General features: G+C 38.7%; 1 protein-coding gene across 6 annotated transcripts in view; it reads left to right on the top strand.

The window, feature by feature from the left end:
* Positions 1-17,658, top strand: part of KLF12 (KLF transcription factor 12) — a 514,190-nt gene that overhangs the window by 467,065 nt on the left and 29,467 nt on the right. For all 6 annotated transcript variants that reach the window (XM_014590348.2, XM_006139823.3, XM_014590373.2 and 3 more), the window contains one exon: positions 16,570-16,727. In XM_014590348.2, coding sequence (XP_014445834.1) covers positions 16,570-16,727 — 158 coding nt within the window. The remainder of the gene's footprint in view (positions 1-16,569; positions 16,728-17,658) is intronic.

The following is a 17,658-nucleotide window of genomic DNA, read 5'->3' as shown; positions in this document are numbered from 1 at the left end:
TGGGGCTTCTTTGGGACCTTGTAGGTGATGATAAAGACTTTGTGCAGGGACCAGCAGATGGAGAAATGGTTACGTCACTGGATTCCCACGTAGTCAACCGCGTTTTGACCCAGTGGTTTAAAATTTATGCCTGGCACGGGACTGGCAAGTGGCGTGGTGGATAGGGGCGCTGGATTCCCACATGGCCAATACGGTTTGAGTCTAGAACCTGGTGGCTTGCTTTCTTACTTTCCCTCTCTCACTCACTCTCTTTCTGTGTCTTTCTGGTCAATTTTTTAAAAAAATGAATAAATAAAATTAAATAATTCTTTTAAAAAAATGTATGCGTAGCATGGGTGCATGCATGCCCAAAATCCTCAGAGGAGAATGGAGGAGAAGGGATCGCTGAAAAGCCATCCTCCCCGGGGGGGTGATCTCCCACTTTCTGTTTCTCTGGCAAACACACACACCCTGTAACAACAACAAAAATAGATTTCTCTCTTTAAAAAAAAAAAAAAAACTTAGTGCAAAGTGAAATAAGAAACTACTGGTGGCTTCCACGGGACATTTCTTGTTCTGTTAAGTGTGGGAAACCACTTCCCTGCTCGTAGGGTGGCTATAATTTAAGTTAAAAAAAAAATGAAGAAGAAGAAAAGAAAAATCACAAGTGTTAGCAAGGATTTTGAAACATTAGAACCCTTGTGCTTTACTTATGGGACTATAAAATGGTACAGCAGTCATGGAAAGCAGCCTAACAATTTCTCAGAAAGTTAAACATGAAATTACCATATGATTCAGCAGTTCCTCTTTTGGGTATACCACAAGAATTGGTAGGAGAAACTCAAACAGCAGCATTCACAATGTCAAAAGGTAGAGATAATCCACATGCCCATCAGTGGATGAAATGGATACACAAAAGATGATATACATGTCCAAGATCCTGAAAGGAAGGAGAAAGGGAGGAGATGAGATTGTGGCATGACCATCCCCCGTGGGAGGTGCTTTCTCACTTCCTCTCTCTCTCATAAGTACACATCCCCCATGGATGGATGCATAGATGGGTAGACGGATGGTTGAGGAAGGAAGGAAAGAAGCAAGGAAGGAAGCAAGGAAGGAAGGAGAAAATAAAGCTCTCATCTCTTAATATCTTGTCTTCTTGGGTGACTTAACTTGAGTAAAACCTCCGATGCCACATCTGTAAACTTATAGCTATTATTGTTCTATGTAAGGGGATATTCACAAAGTTCATGGAAAATTAATATTATGAAAAAACTATGCATGAATATTTTTGAAAAATTTTATACTAAAATTTATATTTTAATTTCATTTTTATGAGCTTTTTTAAAGTAACAACATAGAGAAAGAAATTAGAGTGTATGGGAGCTGAAAAAAACTTTCTAAGACACAGTTAAGAATGCACTGGTAAGATTTTTTTTAAAAAAAAAAAGCTTTTTCCATAGGGCATGTGCGTTTGCCAGAGAGAGACAGTGAGAGGGAAAGTGAGAAATCACCCCAAGAGGAGATGGCCATGCAGCAATCGCTTCTCCTCTGTTTTTCTGGGATTTTGGGTGGGCACACACACTTGCTGAGCATGAGTTTCAAGTCACTCATCCTAGAATCAAATGTGGCTGGCCATGTGGGAGTCCAGTGCCTTAGCCATTATGCCACCTGCTGGCATGAGATTCTTACTCTGGTAGTTCTGAATGAACTCAGATAGCAGAGCCCTACCTCTTTCAAGTTACTTTGATATGTAAAACGGCAAATGCCTAAGGGCTTAGTAGGTTCAGAACTTGGTTCTTTCATTCTTTTGTCCTTCTCTTCATTCATTTAAGTGCATCTCTTTGAGGTCCTGAAAAACAAACTCCTCTAATTAAAAACAATCAGAAAAGCAATCACCTAGGTTCATCAAGTCTGTAAACTGCCAACTATAAACTTGGTAATATCCCTAAAAGAATTTAATGAATGTTAATTGACTGAATAAACAAAAACTAGCATTTTTAGTCTAATTTTCTCTACAAAATACTTCGCCTCTAGAAGTAAACATTGGACAGCATTGAGTGAAATTCCATTATCATTAAATTTAATTTATTTTATGAGTTTTCTTTTATAAATTCACTCAAGTTATCCTTGAAAATACTTCTTTATGACCTATTTCCACTCTTCTTTTGAATTACTACTTGTCTCACAAATGAAGAGAAAGTGCCACTGCATTGTCTTTCAAGCATAAACCTATTGCTTACATATATATTAATTTTAATCATTAGCTTTTTCCATCTTGCTGCTGAGGACTCTAGGTTGGTTAATGACATTACTATTATACTAGTCACAGAGCCTAATTCACTGGGGTCACCTTTCTTTCCTCTTTCTCTCTCCCTGTCCCCATTATCCAATCAATCACCAAGAACTGACATTTCTACTTATGAAATGCCTTGGAATTGGTCCCCACTGATTCAGATTTAAAGAGCCTACTTGGGCTCAGGTAAATCCACTTGCTTAGATGGTGGCAATAATAGGCCTTTAGTTGATAAAGGCCTTGACTTTAATTACTTCCTTACTGACAAATCCTACTTTCATAAGCCAACATTTTTCTCCTAAAACTTTAAACACGCAGCCACACAAATAACACTTTCAAGGCTTGCAAAGTAAGTTTTCATTAAGGTAACAGAGCTCGTCCTACCTGGCCCTGTGCCTCCTGTGTGCCCTGTGACCTCTCCTGCCCACCCTTCTATTAGGAGCCCTGCAAAGTAGACAGTCTGATATAAAGAAGATTAACAAAGTGTGATTTTTTTTAACCTCCATAGTCATCAGTTCTCTTCTCTTATGCTTTATCTTTACACCACTGACATATTCTCTTACCGATATTCTTCAAAACCCACTTGTTGCTATTCTACACAAAACTTCTCTGATATCTCGAACAGAATTAAACATGCCCTCCCTTGACTCTCGTAGCATTTCATTATGCCTCTTTAATCACATGTCATTTTTATGTCTTGTATAATTATGATTTGCATGTGTAGCAAATTGGAGACATTTTTATTAGCAATTGGCACCAAATTCTTCCAGAACAAAACTCTTGGTGTGGAAAATGTGCCTTAATGAATACTCAGACTATAAGTCAAACTCTAGCCTTTCCTCTCAGGCAAGGACTTACATGCAGTGTTCTCTCTTTATCCATGAGGGATATGTCCACCACCCCCAGTGGATGTGCAAAACCATGGATCATAGCAAACCCTATGCAGACTATGTTCCCTATACATACATACCTGTGATAAAGTTTAATTTGTAAATGAGGCACAATAAGAGATTAACAATAACTAAAATAAGGGGCTAGCAGGTTGTGTGGTGCTTAAGGATCTGGACTCCCACATGGTTAATTGTGGTTTGAGTCCCAGCCCCAGTGGCTTGAAACTCATACCAGGTGCTTGTTCATGTGTCCCCAAAATCCCAAGAGGAGAATAAAAGTGATTGTGGTGTAGCTATCCCCTGTAGGGGATGATTTCTCACTTTCCCTCTGTTTGCCCCCAGTGAGCACATGAGCCCTATGGCAAAATAAATAAATAAATAAATAAATGTAAATAAATAAAACAATATAAAATAGAACTGTTACAACAATATACTGTATACAGGTTATGTGAATGTGGTCACATACTCTTTGTGTCCAAAAATCTTATTGTACTGCACTCACCTATTTTTGGATTGTTGCGTTAACTGAAATAGAGTGCGGAAGCTCAGATTAAGGAAGGGCAGAGGAGCATCTACTCTATAACCTTCTGCCAAGGCTTTTGATGGAGGAAAGCTGCTCTGCATGTGCTGAAAAAAGGAATTTATTATTTATTTATTTATTTATTTATTTATTTATTTTTTGCAAACATTGGTAAGGGAATGGGGGAAGGAATGAGAGAATAGGGAGAAAGAGAGACTAAAGCTAGGTGGAACAGTGAGCAACACAAAAGGAGCTGTGTCCACACAGTAGAGGGGCCAGCAGACCGAGAGAGGAGTCCCTCAGCATCTGGAGTACAATGGGCACTCAGGACCCAGATGGGCTGTTTTGTTGGTGATGTGCAAACAGAAGATGTTGATTTCAGCATCAGGATGGCTGCTACAGGCCAAGGTAGCCCTGGAACATAAACTTCTCAGGAATCTACATGTATCTTGGGCAAGTGGTAGGGAACAATAGACTTCTACATGTCATATACATGGCAAAGATTTCAGTCATATGCCATATATTTGAGGTAGACCAACATCCAAATCCTATACCTCATTAGTTTATAAACTCCCTTTGTGTGCTTTAATTTCCCATGGAAATAATTATTTTACTAAATCTGTAGTGTTGAAATGAAAAATACCTATACAGCAGACTACTACTAATCTGTAATTCCCATCTTACTGATTTTCTCAGCAAGAAAAAGCCAAGGTAAATATAAATACGAATAGGGCATATAATATTTAATCACCAATAAAAATACTACAAGAGATTTAATATTGTCTTGAGTCTACACTCAAGCTCTTAAGCTTGACATTTCCTAGACACTTCACTATTCTAACCTATTCTATTCTCACCTGTTTCTCAGCGGACTGCCAGTACCAATATCTACCCTGCGTACCTTTAGATAATTTTGTGACAGTTTGTCAAGTTTATATATGGTGCAATTAATATATAAGCTATTACTATGACACTTGCATTATTTTACAGAATACACTCAGTGTACTATGAACAGTGCAGTACAGATTGAAAATTGAGCAGTAACATCTAGCAGTGCTCTGATTCTGAAAACTGTGGACAGTGTTTTGCTGATAATGGAGAAGAGAGAAACTAGGAAAGTAAATAATAGTTACATGAGCAGGACCAGAGGGTTATGTCATGGTTACATCGCTGGACTCCCATGTCGTCCACAGCGGTTCAAGTCCCAGACCTGGGACAAAAGACCCATAATAAATGAGGTTTAACCCAGAAATTAGGCTGGTTAGCATAGGAAAATCAATATAGTAACTCATATTCATAGAGTAAAATACAAAATCATACATTATCTCAATAGATGTAGAAAGGCATTTGACAAAATCCAGACCCTTTCACAATGAAAACACTCAGCATTACTAGGAATAGTAGAGAATGTCCTCAACCTGATCAAAACATCTACAGTGAACTGACATCTAATGTACTTAATAACAAAAGACTGACTACTTATCCTCTAAGATCAAGAACAAGGCCAGGATATTCTCACCTCTTTCATTCAATATTTTAGTTGAGACTATTTAGAAAAAGGAGTTAAAAAAAATCCAGATTGGAAAAGAAGAAGTAAAACTTTAATTTACGTGCAGAAAACCTGAAGAGTTTCTTGTCAAAGCTATTAGAACTAGTAAATGAATTTAGCAGCATTGCAGAACACAAGATCAATATACAAAAATCAGTTATATTTCTCTACACCAACAATGGACAATCTGAAAATGAAATGCAGATAGTAATTCCATTTACAATAACATGAAAAAGAAGAAAATGCCTAGGAATAAAATTAACAGAAGAAAGGGTCGGCTGGTGGCATGATGGTTAAGGGTGCTGGACTTTCACATGGCTGACCATGGTTCGAGTCTTGGACCAGACAACGTGCTTTCTCACTTTCTCTCTCTGTCTCTCTTTCTGTCTTTCTCTGATCAAATTTAAAAATAATAATGATAATGATAATAAAGTTAAATAAAATAATTCTTTAAAAAATTAACAGAAGTAGTATATTTGACCACTGAAAACTATAAAACATCATTTAAAAAGTTGTTGGGGCTAGCAGGTGGAGTGGTGATTAAGGCGCTCGGCACTCCCATATGGCTGACCATGGTTTGAGTCCTGGACCACCAGGTTTACTTTCTCACTCCCTCCCCACCCCCGGTCTCTTTTTCTGGTCAAATTAAAATGAATGCAAGAATAAATAAAATTAAATAATACTTTTTAAAAAGTTACTTAATATGAATAGAAAGATATCCTATGTTCATGGATTGAAAGATTTAATGTTGGAAAAATGGCATAATTCTACAGATTGTTCTACAGATTCAGTGCAATGTGTATCCAAATTCCAGCTGCATTTTCTTTTGTAAAAATTCATAAATGATCCTAAATCATTATATTTGTATATTATATTTGCATATTATGTACAAACAACTTTGAGAGACAAAAAATTGGAGAAATAACACTTTTCAATATTAAAATTTACCTCAAAGTTGCAAAATCAAGACACTATGGTACAGGAATAATTATACATATATAGATCAACAGAATAGAAGTGTGAATAAACCCTTACATTTCTGGTCAGTGAATTTTGACAAGAGTGCCAAGACAGTTCAATGAAGAAAAAATAATCTTTTCAACAAATAGTACTGGGACAACTGGATATCCAAATATAAAAGAATAAAATTGGACTACTTTCTTCCTTACACCATATGTAAAAAAGTAACTTCAAATGGATCTAAATAGGAAAGTCAAATCTTTAAAACTCTTTTAAAGGCACGATCAAGTTATTTGAAGACAATCAGTTATTTAAAGACATGATCAAGAAACTGAAAAGACAAGCCACAGAAAATATTTGCAAACCATATATATGGTTAGGACTTTTATCCTGATTATATAAGGAAATCTTACAACCAATAATAAAAAGACAAAATAACTTAAAAGCAGGCAAAGTATTTAAGTAGACATTTCTCCAGAGAAAATACACAAATGGCTCATAAGCACATGAAAGATTCTCAACATCATTAGTCCTTAGGGAAATGCTAAACCAAAACCAAAATTAGATACTACTTCATACCCTCAAGGATGGCAGAAATTAAAAAGATAGATATAAGGTGTTGGTGAGGATGTAGAAAAATCAAATGTTCCTTACAGTGTTGGTAAGGTTCTAATTTGGTATAACTTTGGAAAACAGTCTGGCAATGCCTTAAAATATTAAGTGTAGAATCGTTATATGATCTAATCATTCTACTCCTTGGTGCCTAACCAGGAGATCTGAAAAACATATCCACACAAAAATCAGTACACAAATATTCATAGCAGCATTATTTATAATAGTCAACAAATAGAATCAACCCGAATGTCCATCATGCTAAAGGAAAGAAGCAGACACAAAAAGCCATGTATTGTATATTTCTATTTCTACTCAGCACTACCCTCCCAGGGTAAATAGTCACACTGCAATCCCTTCTCCTCCGTTCCCCTCCCAGGATTTTGGGAAACACACACATGTACCCAGCATGAGTTTTGAGTTTTTATTTTTTTCATTTTTTAAAATTATTTAATTTTACTTATCCATTCATTTATTTTAATTTGGCCAGAGAGAGAAACAGAGAGCAAGAGAGAAGGAAAGTGAGAAAGCAAGCTACCGGGTCTGGGATCAGACCATGGTTGGCCATGTGGGAGTGTCCAGCACCTTCACCACCACACCACCTGCTGGTCCCCAGTTTTTAGTTGTTAAATGGTCTGCAAAGTGATGTGGAGAAACACTGGCAACTGTTACATTTAAGTGAAAGCAGCATATACTATGTGTTTATCCCTCTCTGTTCTTTTCTAACCCATTATCTATCAAATAGCTTATTTGTCGCTGATAAATAAATAAATAATTTAGTAGGAGATTGTATTTATTAAAATGGAAAGCACAGGGCTGGCCCTTTAGCCTAGTGGTTAAGGGGCTGAGAGCCTGACGTGATTGACTGCTGTTTGAGCCCTGGCCCCCGCGGCTTAAAAAGCACACCAGGCACACGTACGTCCCAACAAGGTAGAGAGATGAAGGAGAAGGCATTGTGGCTGACCATTCCCCACTGGGGGCTACTTCCTGCCTCCCTCATGTCAGTGCACACATCATCCGGCAATTAAATCTCGAAAAAGAAAAAAGCAATAATTAGAAATACATCTTGGACATATTCTGTTCATATGAAAAAAGTGCCAAATTCTACTTTGAATGTATGCTAAGATGGAGGTTTTTGATACATTTCAGCAAATGTATTATATTTGACTTAGACATTTTGTGAAAATATTTTTGTTGAATTCAGATTTGAGCCTGCAGTGGTATAATGTTTTAGTCACAGCTTCCGAAAAGGGTGGCAACTACTAATCTTACAATTTCAATCTGTTCAAAGGTAGGTTTTTATAGGAAACTACAAACAGGAGTGAAAGAAAGGCTTTCTGCTGGGGACTGCTCAGCCTCAGAATGCAGCTCCTGGGGACTTGGCAGCGAATGGGCCTAACTCCATCGCACCTATTCCCCGATTCAGAGCGTAGGAAGGACACCGACATAGTTGAGCGAAGCTGGAGCCTGTGGTGGTGTAGAAGATAAATATAAAGATTCCTGTTTCTGAGAGCCCTCTGCTGGCTAGCAGAAAGCCTACAAAGTGACATAGCTGTCTGGTTTACACACGTGAATACGATCTCATCTGTTGACATTTAGGTAAATGCTGGTTAAGTGTCTTATCACCTGTCCTTCGTATTTGGGCCACCTTAATTAATTTTCGAGGTGGTATTTGATTTACTAACAAGGAAGTTGCTTTGCTTACAGGTATTTTGTGGCAGAAGCTAATTCAGAATTCCAGTGAGTTACTTGATGTCTTATTTCAAATCATTTAAAAATAAACTTTGAAAGAAGTAGAAAGAGAGAGAGAGTGTGTGTGTGTGTGCATACTGGGTTTTTTGGGGGGGAGGGGCATAGGGTATGTGCACTCACTGGAGACAGAGAGGGAAAGTGAGAAATCGCCCCACAGGGGAATGGTGACTCCAAAATTTCTTCCCCATTCTCCTCCCAGGATTTTCACGCACACACCCAACATGATTTTCCAGCCACCAGGTCCAGGATTCAAATCATGGTCAGCCATGTGTGAATCCCACACCTTAATTGCCATGCCAAAGTACTGTTTTTAAACTTAATGTTCCCACCTCCTTTGAAGTGACTTACCCTGCAGCCAACACAAAATTCTTTTTGGATCAGTTGTAAATAAACTGGAGTGTCAGGGAATGGACCAGTCCTGTGGCATGGATGATTAAGGAAGGTATTCCAGATATTACTACCAAAGTTGGCCTTTCAAGAACATTTCCCTAGGAATAAATGTAAACTGTACAACAACTTTAAGAAACTACTTTCTTAGGTAGATTAACAGTAAGAATACTGATTGCCTCTCTGACAGTACTTTTAAATCAATTACTTTAAAATTTCAAGAGAAAAGCATATACCTTACTATAGCAGGCTACACTTAAGAATGCTTTTATGTATAATTGTTCCATATACTCTGGATTAGAGGGGAATTTAATTACTAGGGCTGGTTTTGTGCTCTTTCATACTGTATTGTATCTGTAATACGGTATCTCCATCTGAGTCAGTGTAATGTAATAATTAAGGCCAAGTTCTGGAGCTGGCCCCTTGGACTCCAAGTCTGGCTTAGCCACTGACTGTCTTAGCTTTAGCTTTCACCTCTCTGTGCCTCAGTTTCCTCATCTGTAAAGCAGGAATACTAGAAGGGTCCACTTCAGGGTTGGTGGCTCTGAATCTTAAAGCAGCCAGAGCTTTGCCAGATGTAGTAGTAAGCATTTTGCAAATGTCAGCTCTCATCATTGTCAGCCATACTCCTTTGCATTCTGTTGAGACGGTATGCTCAGACTTGCTAACACGCTTCAATTCCAGTGTTTCTGCTCTTGTTTTATCACTTGAGATGTGCGTGTTCTCTTTCCAGCCTTGAAAGGAAGTCCTGGCTTTGTTTGTTTGTTGTTGTTGTTGTTTTTAATCCTGTGGAAACTCCCATTTCAGAGAAGGACATTTTATCCTCCTGAGGTCACATGCGACAAAAGGACCTTTTATTACATGCTGATTTACAGTTAACCCTAATTTCTTTCATGGCAGCCATGCAGTGCCTTCTATTGAAACAGAGCTGTTTCTGGATGTGACTTTTGGAGCCTCTCTAGGTTTAATTCTAATTTAACGTGCCATTCCAAATGGGACCATTGTGCAACTGCAGTCTTGATTGACTCATTTGTTCTCTCTGGATCTAATTATTCCAACGCTGTGCCTATGGGGCCCCCTCAGGCGTTCATTCACTGCTGTAAATGGCCTAACCTTCTGGGGAAGGGAGCAGGACTCTAGCTATTGTTCTTTTGAACTGTACTGATGTATTTAGCACAGAATTTGGGAACACCGTAACAGGTGCTCTACCTCAAATGTTTTTGTCTTACCAAGTTTATTACTAAGGTTTCTTAAAAGAACACTGAACATGTGCAGAAGGTCCTTGCACATTTCTGTTCTTTAGAACAGGCCAGTTTTTGAAGCACCAAAGTCAGGTTGCACGTATATGAGGATACCTCAGGTGCCTCCGAAACAAAGGGTGCACTGCTCAGAATGCACAAGAAGCGGACAGCAGAAACACCCCAAGTGTAATGACAGCTGTTCTGTTACCAAACACTCAGACTTTCATGGCTCCCCAGACAGAGATCAGACAGGGTAATAGAATGAGGATTGTTACCTCCCACACTGTCCAACTTACCTAGATGCTTACAAGGATCAAAGGGAAGATTTGTTTAATTCACAGCATCTTACGCAGATAACGATGGCTGCTTCCTTCTTCCACATACACACACACACACACACACACACGTACACACATACACTGAGAATTTGAATTGTAAGTAATGCTTTAGAATGCCCTGCTCTTGAACTGAGAGGGAAGAACTGAGGCACTAGTATAAGAGAGGTCTTCAGAAAGTTAATAGAAATGTGTTTTTGTTTTGTTTTGTTTTGTTTTGTTTTTTGAGAGGTTTTTGCTATAGGGCACGTGTGCTCGCCAGAAAGACAGAGACAGAGAGAGACAGAAAGTAAGAAATCATCCCCCCAGAGGGGATGACCATGCCACAATCCCTTCTCCTCCATTCTCCTTTCAGGATCTTGGGCACACACGCACACGCACCAGCATGAGTTTAAGCCACCGGGAACAGGACTCAGACCACAGTCAGCTACTTGGGAGTCCAGCGATACAGCCATCACGCCAACTGTTGGTCCCAGAAATGCATTTTAAGAGAAGACTATGCTTGGATTTAAAAGAAATGTTTTTGTACCAAAGTAAACTCATTCTTTAATTTCATTCTTCTATGAATTTTTTTTAGGTCTTTTTTGTACCTGTGTTTTTAATGCTTACCAGGAACCCTGACACTCAGAATAAGCTTAGAGAAATGGGTGTAGGAGGCAGGAATTGAGTGCCCGTTATCAGAAGACTTGAAGTCCAAAGACCCTAGTAAGGATTAATTAACAAATTTAGATATAATGAGCCAGTTATATCAAATTAAAAATCACTAATACCTGGCTTATTACATTGATTTGTTCTACTTAGCAAACATTTTTTCCTTATTTGCAAGAGGGTGTGTGCACTTGACAGAGAGAAGGAAAGGGAGATCACATCCGCTGCTGGGGCATGGTCACGCTGCAATCCTCTCTCCTCGGTATCACTATCCTGTTGGGATTTGGGGCATGAACACACAAGCACCCATTGTATTTCCTAAGCTACCAGGCCCTGCATTTAAACTGCATGGTTAAGCCAGCTGTCTTAACACCAGGCCATGGAGAGCCTGACTAGCAAACATTTCTGAATGTCCACAATGCCCTGGCTCTACAGATATAAAATTATTTGTAGCAGTACCATGATTGTCACCCTTCTAGCCATGGATGTTACTTAGCCAGATGCCCCCCGACCACCATTGTCATCCACCTACAGTGCCCACCATCCTTGGAGTCTTTGGGCCTCAGTAGAACAGCTGTCCTCCCTAGAGTGGATTGTCCTCTCACTGTCCTGTGTTAAGTTCTTTTTTGCTTTTGGTTTTCTTTTCCCTCCTCTCCATAGATCTTCCTACCTTTCTGCAAAGAGATAAAATAAGTAGTTCTGAAAGGCCCAGTTAATCAAAGGGTCCTTCACTGACATCTTTGGAAGATGTCTCTATCATTTAAAAAGGGAACCACAGGGCCGCCCAGTGGCGTAGTGGTTAAGGCACTGAATTCCCACATGACTGGCTGCAGTTCAAGTCCCCGACCTAGCAATCTGCTTTCTTCCTTTCCCTCTCTTTCTCTCTCTCTGGTCAAATTTAAAAATAATAATAATAACAAGCAGAATTAAATAAATAATTTTTAAAAATAAAAATTAAAAGGGAACTGCAGAGGTCAACAATGGTGTCAAACAGATAGCACCATGTCTTAGGAATCTAGAGATCACATGGGGGGGGTGAATTCAGTTTCCTGATAAACCTGAACACAGTAGGTATGGTGATGTGTACCTGATATTAGCTAATGGGGGCTGAAGCAAGAGGATTTTGACACAGGTAGACCCTGTCAAAAATACCTATTTATCAGGGACCAGCAGTTAGCATAATGGCTATGTCGCTGGACTCCCATGTAGTCGACTGTGGTTCGAGTCCCGGACCCAGTGACTTAAACACACACCAGGTGTGTGTGCGTTCATGCCCAAGATCCTGAGAAGAGAATGGAGGAGAAGGGATTGTGGTGTGACCATCCCCCCGGGGGCATGATGTCTCACTTTCTGTCTCTCTATCTCTCTCTCTCTTTCTGGCAAGTGCATGTGCAAAAAACTCCCAAAAAAAAAAAAAAAAAAAAAGAAAACCTATTTATTCCCCTACCTCAAAATTAAGGTACCAAAGAGAAAACTTGCCCATCGAATATCATTTCAAAGCCAACTTTGCTGTGTGACTCTATTTGTTGTACATACGTTTAATTTTTTTTTTTTTTAATTGAGGACCAGCCGATGGTGTAATGGTTACTTTGCTGGATTCCCACATAGTCAACCACCTTTCAAGTCCCAGACCCAGCAGCTTAAAACTCATGCCAGGCACATGCACATGTGCACCCAAAGTTCCAAGAGAATGGAGAAGGGATTGCAGTGTGGCCATACCCCCTAGTGGGTGATTTCTCACTTTCTCTCTGTTTATCTCTATCTCTCCAGTGAGCATGCACTCCCTATAGCAAAAATTTCAAAACAATTTTTTAAAATTATTTTTTATTGTATGGACATCTTCAGATGGTTGTTCTTCTCAATATAAGACATTTTGTTTTATAATGAGGAAAACCAGGGTGTGAGGTCTTGTAACATGAAGGCTCTCCACCTAACTTATCTTCATTTGATGTGAATTCAGAATGCGTAGTGGAGCAATTCCGTGCCATTTCATACCTTTGCTTTCGTCTCTGTGCCTGCCATGTGTTTCAATGGCTGGCTGTGTGGCAGCATTACTTCAGTAGTCTCTTAAGACCATTTAGTAGTTATTTGGTTTTGATTTCAGAATTATTTTTTGCTTTTCTCTGTATGGATGAATACATAGCAAAAGAAATAGCAGAAGTCAGCCGTAGGGAAGACTGTCTCTGAGTGTGCGTTTGTGTATGAAGAGTTACATTTAAACTTCTAAGTATTGTACAAATGAAGTGTTCTATTAATATTAAGTTCTTTTTTTAAGAATTATTTTTATTTACTTTATGTATTTATTTGTTTTAATTTGACCAGAGAGGGATAGAGTGAGAGCGAGAGCGAGCGAGAGAGACAAAGTGAGAAAGTAAGCTTCCAGGTCTGGGACTCAAACTGTGGTCAGCTTTCAATGGCTGGCTGTGTGGCAGCATTACTTCAGTAGTCTCTTAAGACCATTTAGTAGTTATTTGGTTTTGATTTCAGAATTATTTTTTGCTTTTCTCTGTATGGATGAATACATAGCAAAAGAAATAGCAGAAGTCAGCCGTAGGGAAGACTGTCTCTGAGTGTGCGTTTGTGTATGAAGAGTTACATTTAAACTTCTAAGTATTGTACAAATGAAGTGTTCTATTAATATTAAGTTCTTTTTTTAAGAATTATTTTTATTTACTTTATGTATTTATTTGTTTTAATTTGACCAGAGAGGGATAGAGTGAGAGCGAGAGCGAGCGAGAGAGACAAAGTGAGAAAGTAAGCTTCCAGGTCTGGGACTCAAACTGTGGTCAGCCATATGAGTCCAGCGCCCTTAACCACCATGCCACCTGCCAGCCCTTGATGTTAAGTTCTAATTCAAAGGAAACAAACAATAGTATTTTCTCAGTTTTTAAAGATGTCAAGCACCATACAACATAACATCCTTTTTGAGGTCCCTAGTACTAACATCCATCTTCATTTTCATGACTACATCTTCAATAGATGAGTTCCTTTTGTCCTGTTACCCCACACACAGTTGTACCGGCAGGACTCACACCCAGGGTCAGAGCATACCTCAGCAGAAGTGACTAAAGCTGCTTTCTCATGGGCAGGTCAATCATACTGTTTTGACTCTTTTCACAATAGACTCTGATTCCTACAGCTGAGTCAGTGATGTGGAAAATCACAAACCCATGTTGATGGCTAAGAAGGCTGAAAAAAGTGGCTAAGTCACACAACATAATGTTCTGCCTTTCTTCTATTATGGATCTTGCATGAAGCAGAAACATAGATAAATGCTGTTTGTATTTAATCTTACCTAATATAAAATGATGGCTGCCTGATCTGGTATTTGAAGGGAAAAGATAAATTGAAAACATAAGAGGCATATGTGTAGAAGAAGACATTTAAAAAACGTTCAGCAGTAGTCTCAGTGTTCACCACATAGGGATTGGATCTTTTTTTAAAATTTTTTTCTTTTCATTTCATTTCTTTTCATCATTATTATTTGTTTCTAATTTAACCAGAGAGAAAAAGAGGGAGAGTGAGAAAGCAAGCCTCCAGGGTTGGGACCTGAACCAAGGTCAGCCCTATGGTAGTCCAGTGCCTTTAACCACCATCCCACCTGCTAGCCCCAGAAATGGATCTTTTAAACTCTGGGGTCAATTAAATCGGGAGTCAGCTGATGATAGCCCATGAAGCAAAGTATTTAAGTGATGGGTTGTGTGGCAGCATTACTTAAGAGGACTCTTAAGACCATTGGTTTAGCTGGTCTAAACCATGGTTTTATAAATAAAATCTACTGGAAGATAGCCACACTCATTAATTTATCTATTGCTGATGGCTGTTTCCACAATAAAATTGCAGAGTCGATCAGTCACAACATAAAATTGTGTGTCCCCAATGCCGAAGTAAAATATTTGCTGTCTTGCCCTTTCCTGAAAACGTTTACCCACCCCTGCTAGAAGCTGAAGTGTCACCTATTGTAAAATGCATCATTACCTTATGAACCACTAATAAAGAAAAAAATATATCAAACCATGACAAGCCATCAATTGTATGAAGCATCCTGATTTTAGAGACGCAAAAATAGAAAAAAAAAAAAGTACATCTTAGAATTGATAAGTTATAGTATATAGAACTTCAAATAAGTGGACTCTGTGTTTACATCAACATGGATAAATCTCAAATGCTTAATACTGAGTGGGAAAAAGAGGCAGGGATATAACAGTTTAGAGAGTAATGTGAACATTGTGATCCTATTTACATAATTCTTAAAAAACCATCTTCTGAACCTGTATGAATACAGATACGTATAGGTAAATGCAATTTTAAAGAAGTACCTACAAAAAACTGATGATATAATAGAAGATTTCCTCATGGCAAGGAGTCAGAATCTGGTTGATCTGTAATGTTCAGTTTTTAAAGGAGATGATTTATTAATAAATCATTTTTAAAGCATCAAAACATGGAAAAGCTGGAAGGAAATATGTCAAAATATTAACAGTGGTTAAATTTTTTATAGTAGAAATCTGGGTGATTGTTTTTTTATCATATTTCACTGTAATTTTAAAGAACTTCATGGATAACTAACAAAGATGAGTCATAGTCTTTCTTTCTTTCTCAATCAAAAGAGATTAAAGTTTGAAAAAGTACATGTTAATCAATTACTTGACATTACAACTAATCCTGTTTTTCTGCTGGGGCATTAAGATGAAACAACATGCAAGTCAGGGCCAAATTATACAGGTAAAACTTTGTTTTTTTTTTCCCCTTACTAGTAATACAGCTAATTTTTAAATACAGTGCACTTTACCACGAAAAAATAAAAAAAAGAAAAAGAAAACAAAACAAAACAAAAACCAACAACTAGAAAAGTTAAATGTCAGGTGCATTTTATGGAACAGAAATAGCTTGTCATGGGTCATGTTATTAATGTACTGATGTCATTTCTTTCAGCCTGACCTCACTTGTTTTGAAATGTACATTGTGATTTTACACAATTGTGCATGTTGTCACATACAACTCAGACCTTCTTGCTGCTTATTAAATGCATTCATTTTGCATTTGTGTATAGCAAGGCTTCCCAGAATACCCTCGCTAAGGACATTCAGCAGTTCCAAACCGAAGTATTAGTGAACTCCTGCCAGATTGCGTCTTTGGATAATGGTGACTGACCTACCACCCTTTATTTTGTTGTTATTGTTGTTACTTTCAGTATGTCCTTCTCTCCTTGGAAGTGTTTCACCAGAAACATTATCTTCTGGATAAGAAATGAGATATGTTCCAGAAAGGAGCAGAAGATGTAGTCATGGTAGCCTTGAGTCTGTGAAGCTGTGGCGTCTGAGACTAGGTTCTCTCACCGTGAGAACCAAAGTGGAGTGCTGTGTGTGTCTTACCATTGAACCCCCCTTTTTCTTTTTCCAGTTCAATTTCACCATTTAGTATTGAGAGCACAAGACGCCAGAGACGGTCTGAATCCCCAGACTCCAGAAAACGGCGTATCCACAGATGTGATTTTGAGGGATGCAACAAAGTGTACACAAAAAGTTCTCACCTGAAGGCTCATCGGAGGACGCATACAGGTACAACCCCGCAGGGCCTCTCACCTGAGGGTCACTGGGCCTCCAGAAGGGGCTGGCACATCCAGAGCCCGAGTGTGCTTCAGTGGCCTTAGGCACCTGCCCATCGCCCATACATCTCAGCTTTAATCCCTTCTTTTTACAGAATGCGTTCTCTTCCTCTTAGTTGAAAAGGCTTGACATCTTGGGGAACTTCAGAAAACAAAATATTGCTTCTGTTTTTTTAAGGGATTTTAAGATGGTGGGAACACAGTGATCTAGTAGTCTTTCTCATAGTCAGTATCATCACTTAATTATTATATACTTTATCAGGTTTAAAAATGCCTATGTGGTTGGAACCAGCAGTTGGCGTAAAGGCTATGTCGCTGGACTCCCATGTAGTCTACCGCTGTTTGAATCCAGGCCCCGATGGCTTAAACTCATGCCTTGTGTATGTGTGCCCAGGATCCCGAGAGGAGAATGGAGAAGAAGGGATTGCGGCGTGGCCATCCCCCCTGGGGGGTGATTTCTTGCTTTCTGCCTCTCTGTCCCTCTCTGTCTTTCTGGTGAGCGCACAAACCCTATAGCAAAAACCTCTCCAAAAAAAAAAAAAAAAAAATGCCTATATAGCATGTCAAACAAGCTACCATGGTTTTCTATTCTCTTACATTAGCATTTTATCTACTCTCACATTTAAAAAAAATATATTTAATTTTATCTTTATTATTCTCTTCAATTTCCTACAGGGTACACATACTTACAGGGGAAAGAAAGTCCCAGGTTTGGGACTTAAACCATGGTCAGTCATGTGGGACTCCAGTGTCTTAATCACTGATCTGCAGGCCCCTACTCTCACCCTCGGACCATGTTTTTCCCCCCTCAGCCCTCTCCCTCCAAATAGCAAACAAATTTTCAAAATAAAAGATATAAATTATTTATATACATAGTACGGTGG

This window comes from Tupaia chinensis, unplaced genomic scaffold (genome assembly GCF_000334495.1).
Source record: "Tupaia chinensis unplaced genomic scaffold, TupChi_1.0 Scaffold000004_1, whole genome shotgun sequence".
Taxonomy (NCBI): domain Eukaryota; kingdom Metazoa; phylum Chordata; class Mammalia; order Scandentia; family Tupaiidae; genus Tupaia; species Tupaia belangeri.
Note: the sequence above shows the minus strand (reverse complement) of the source record. Positions and strands in the feature narration are given on the sequence as shown.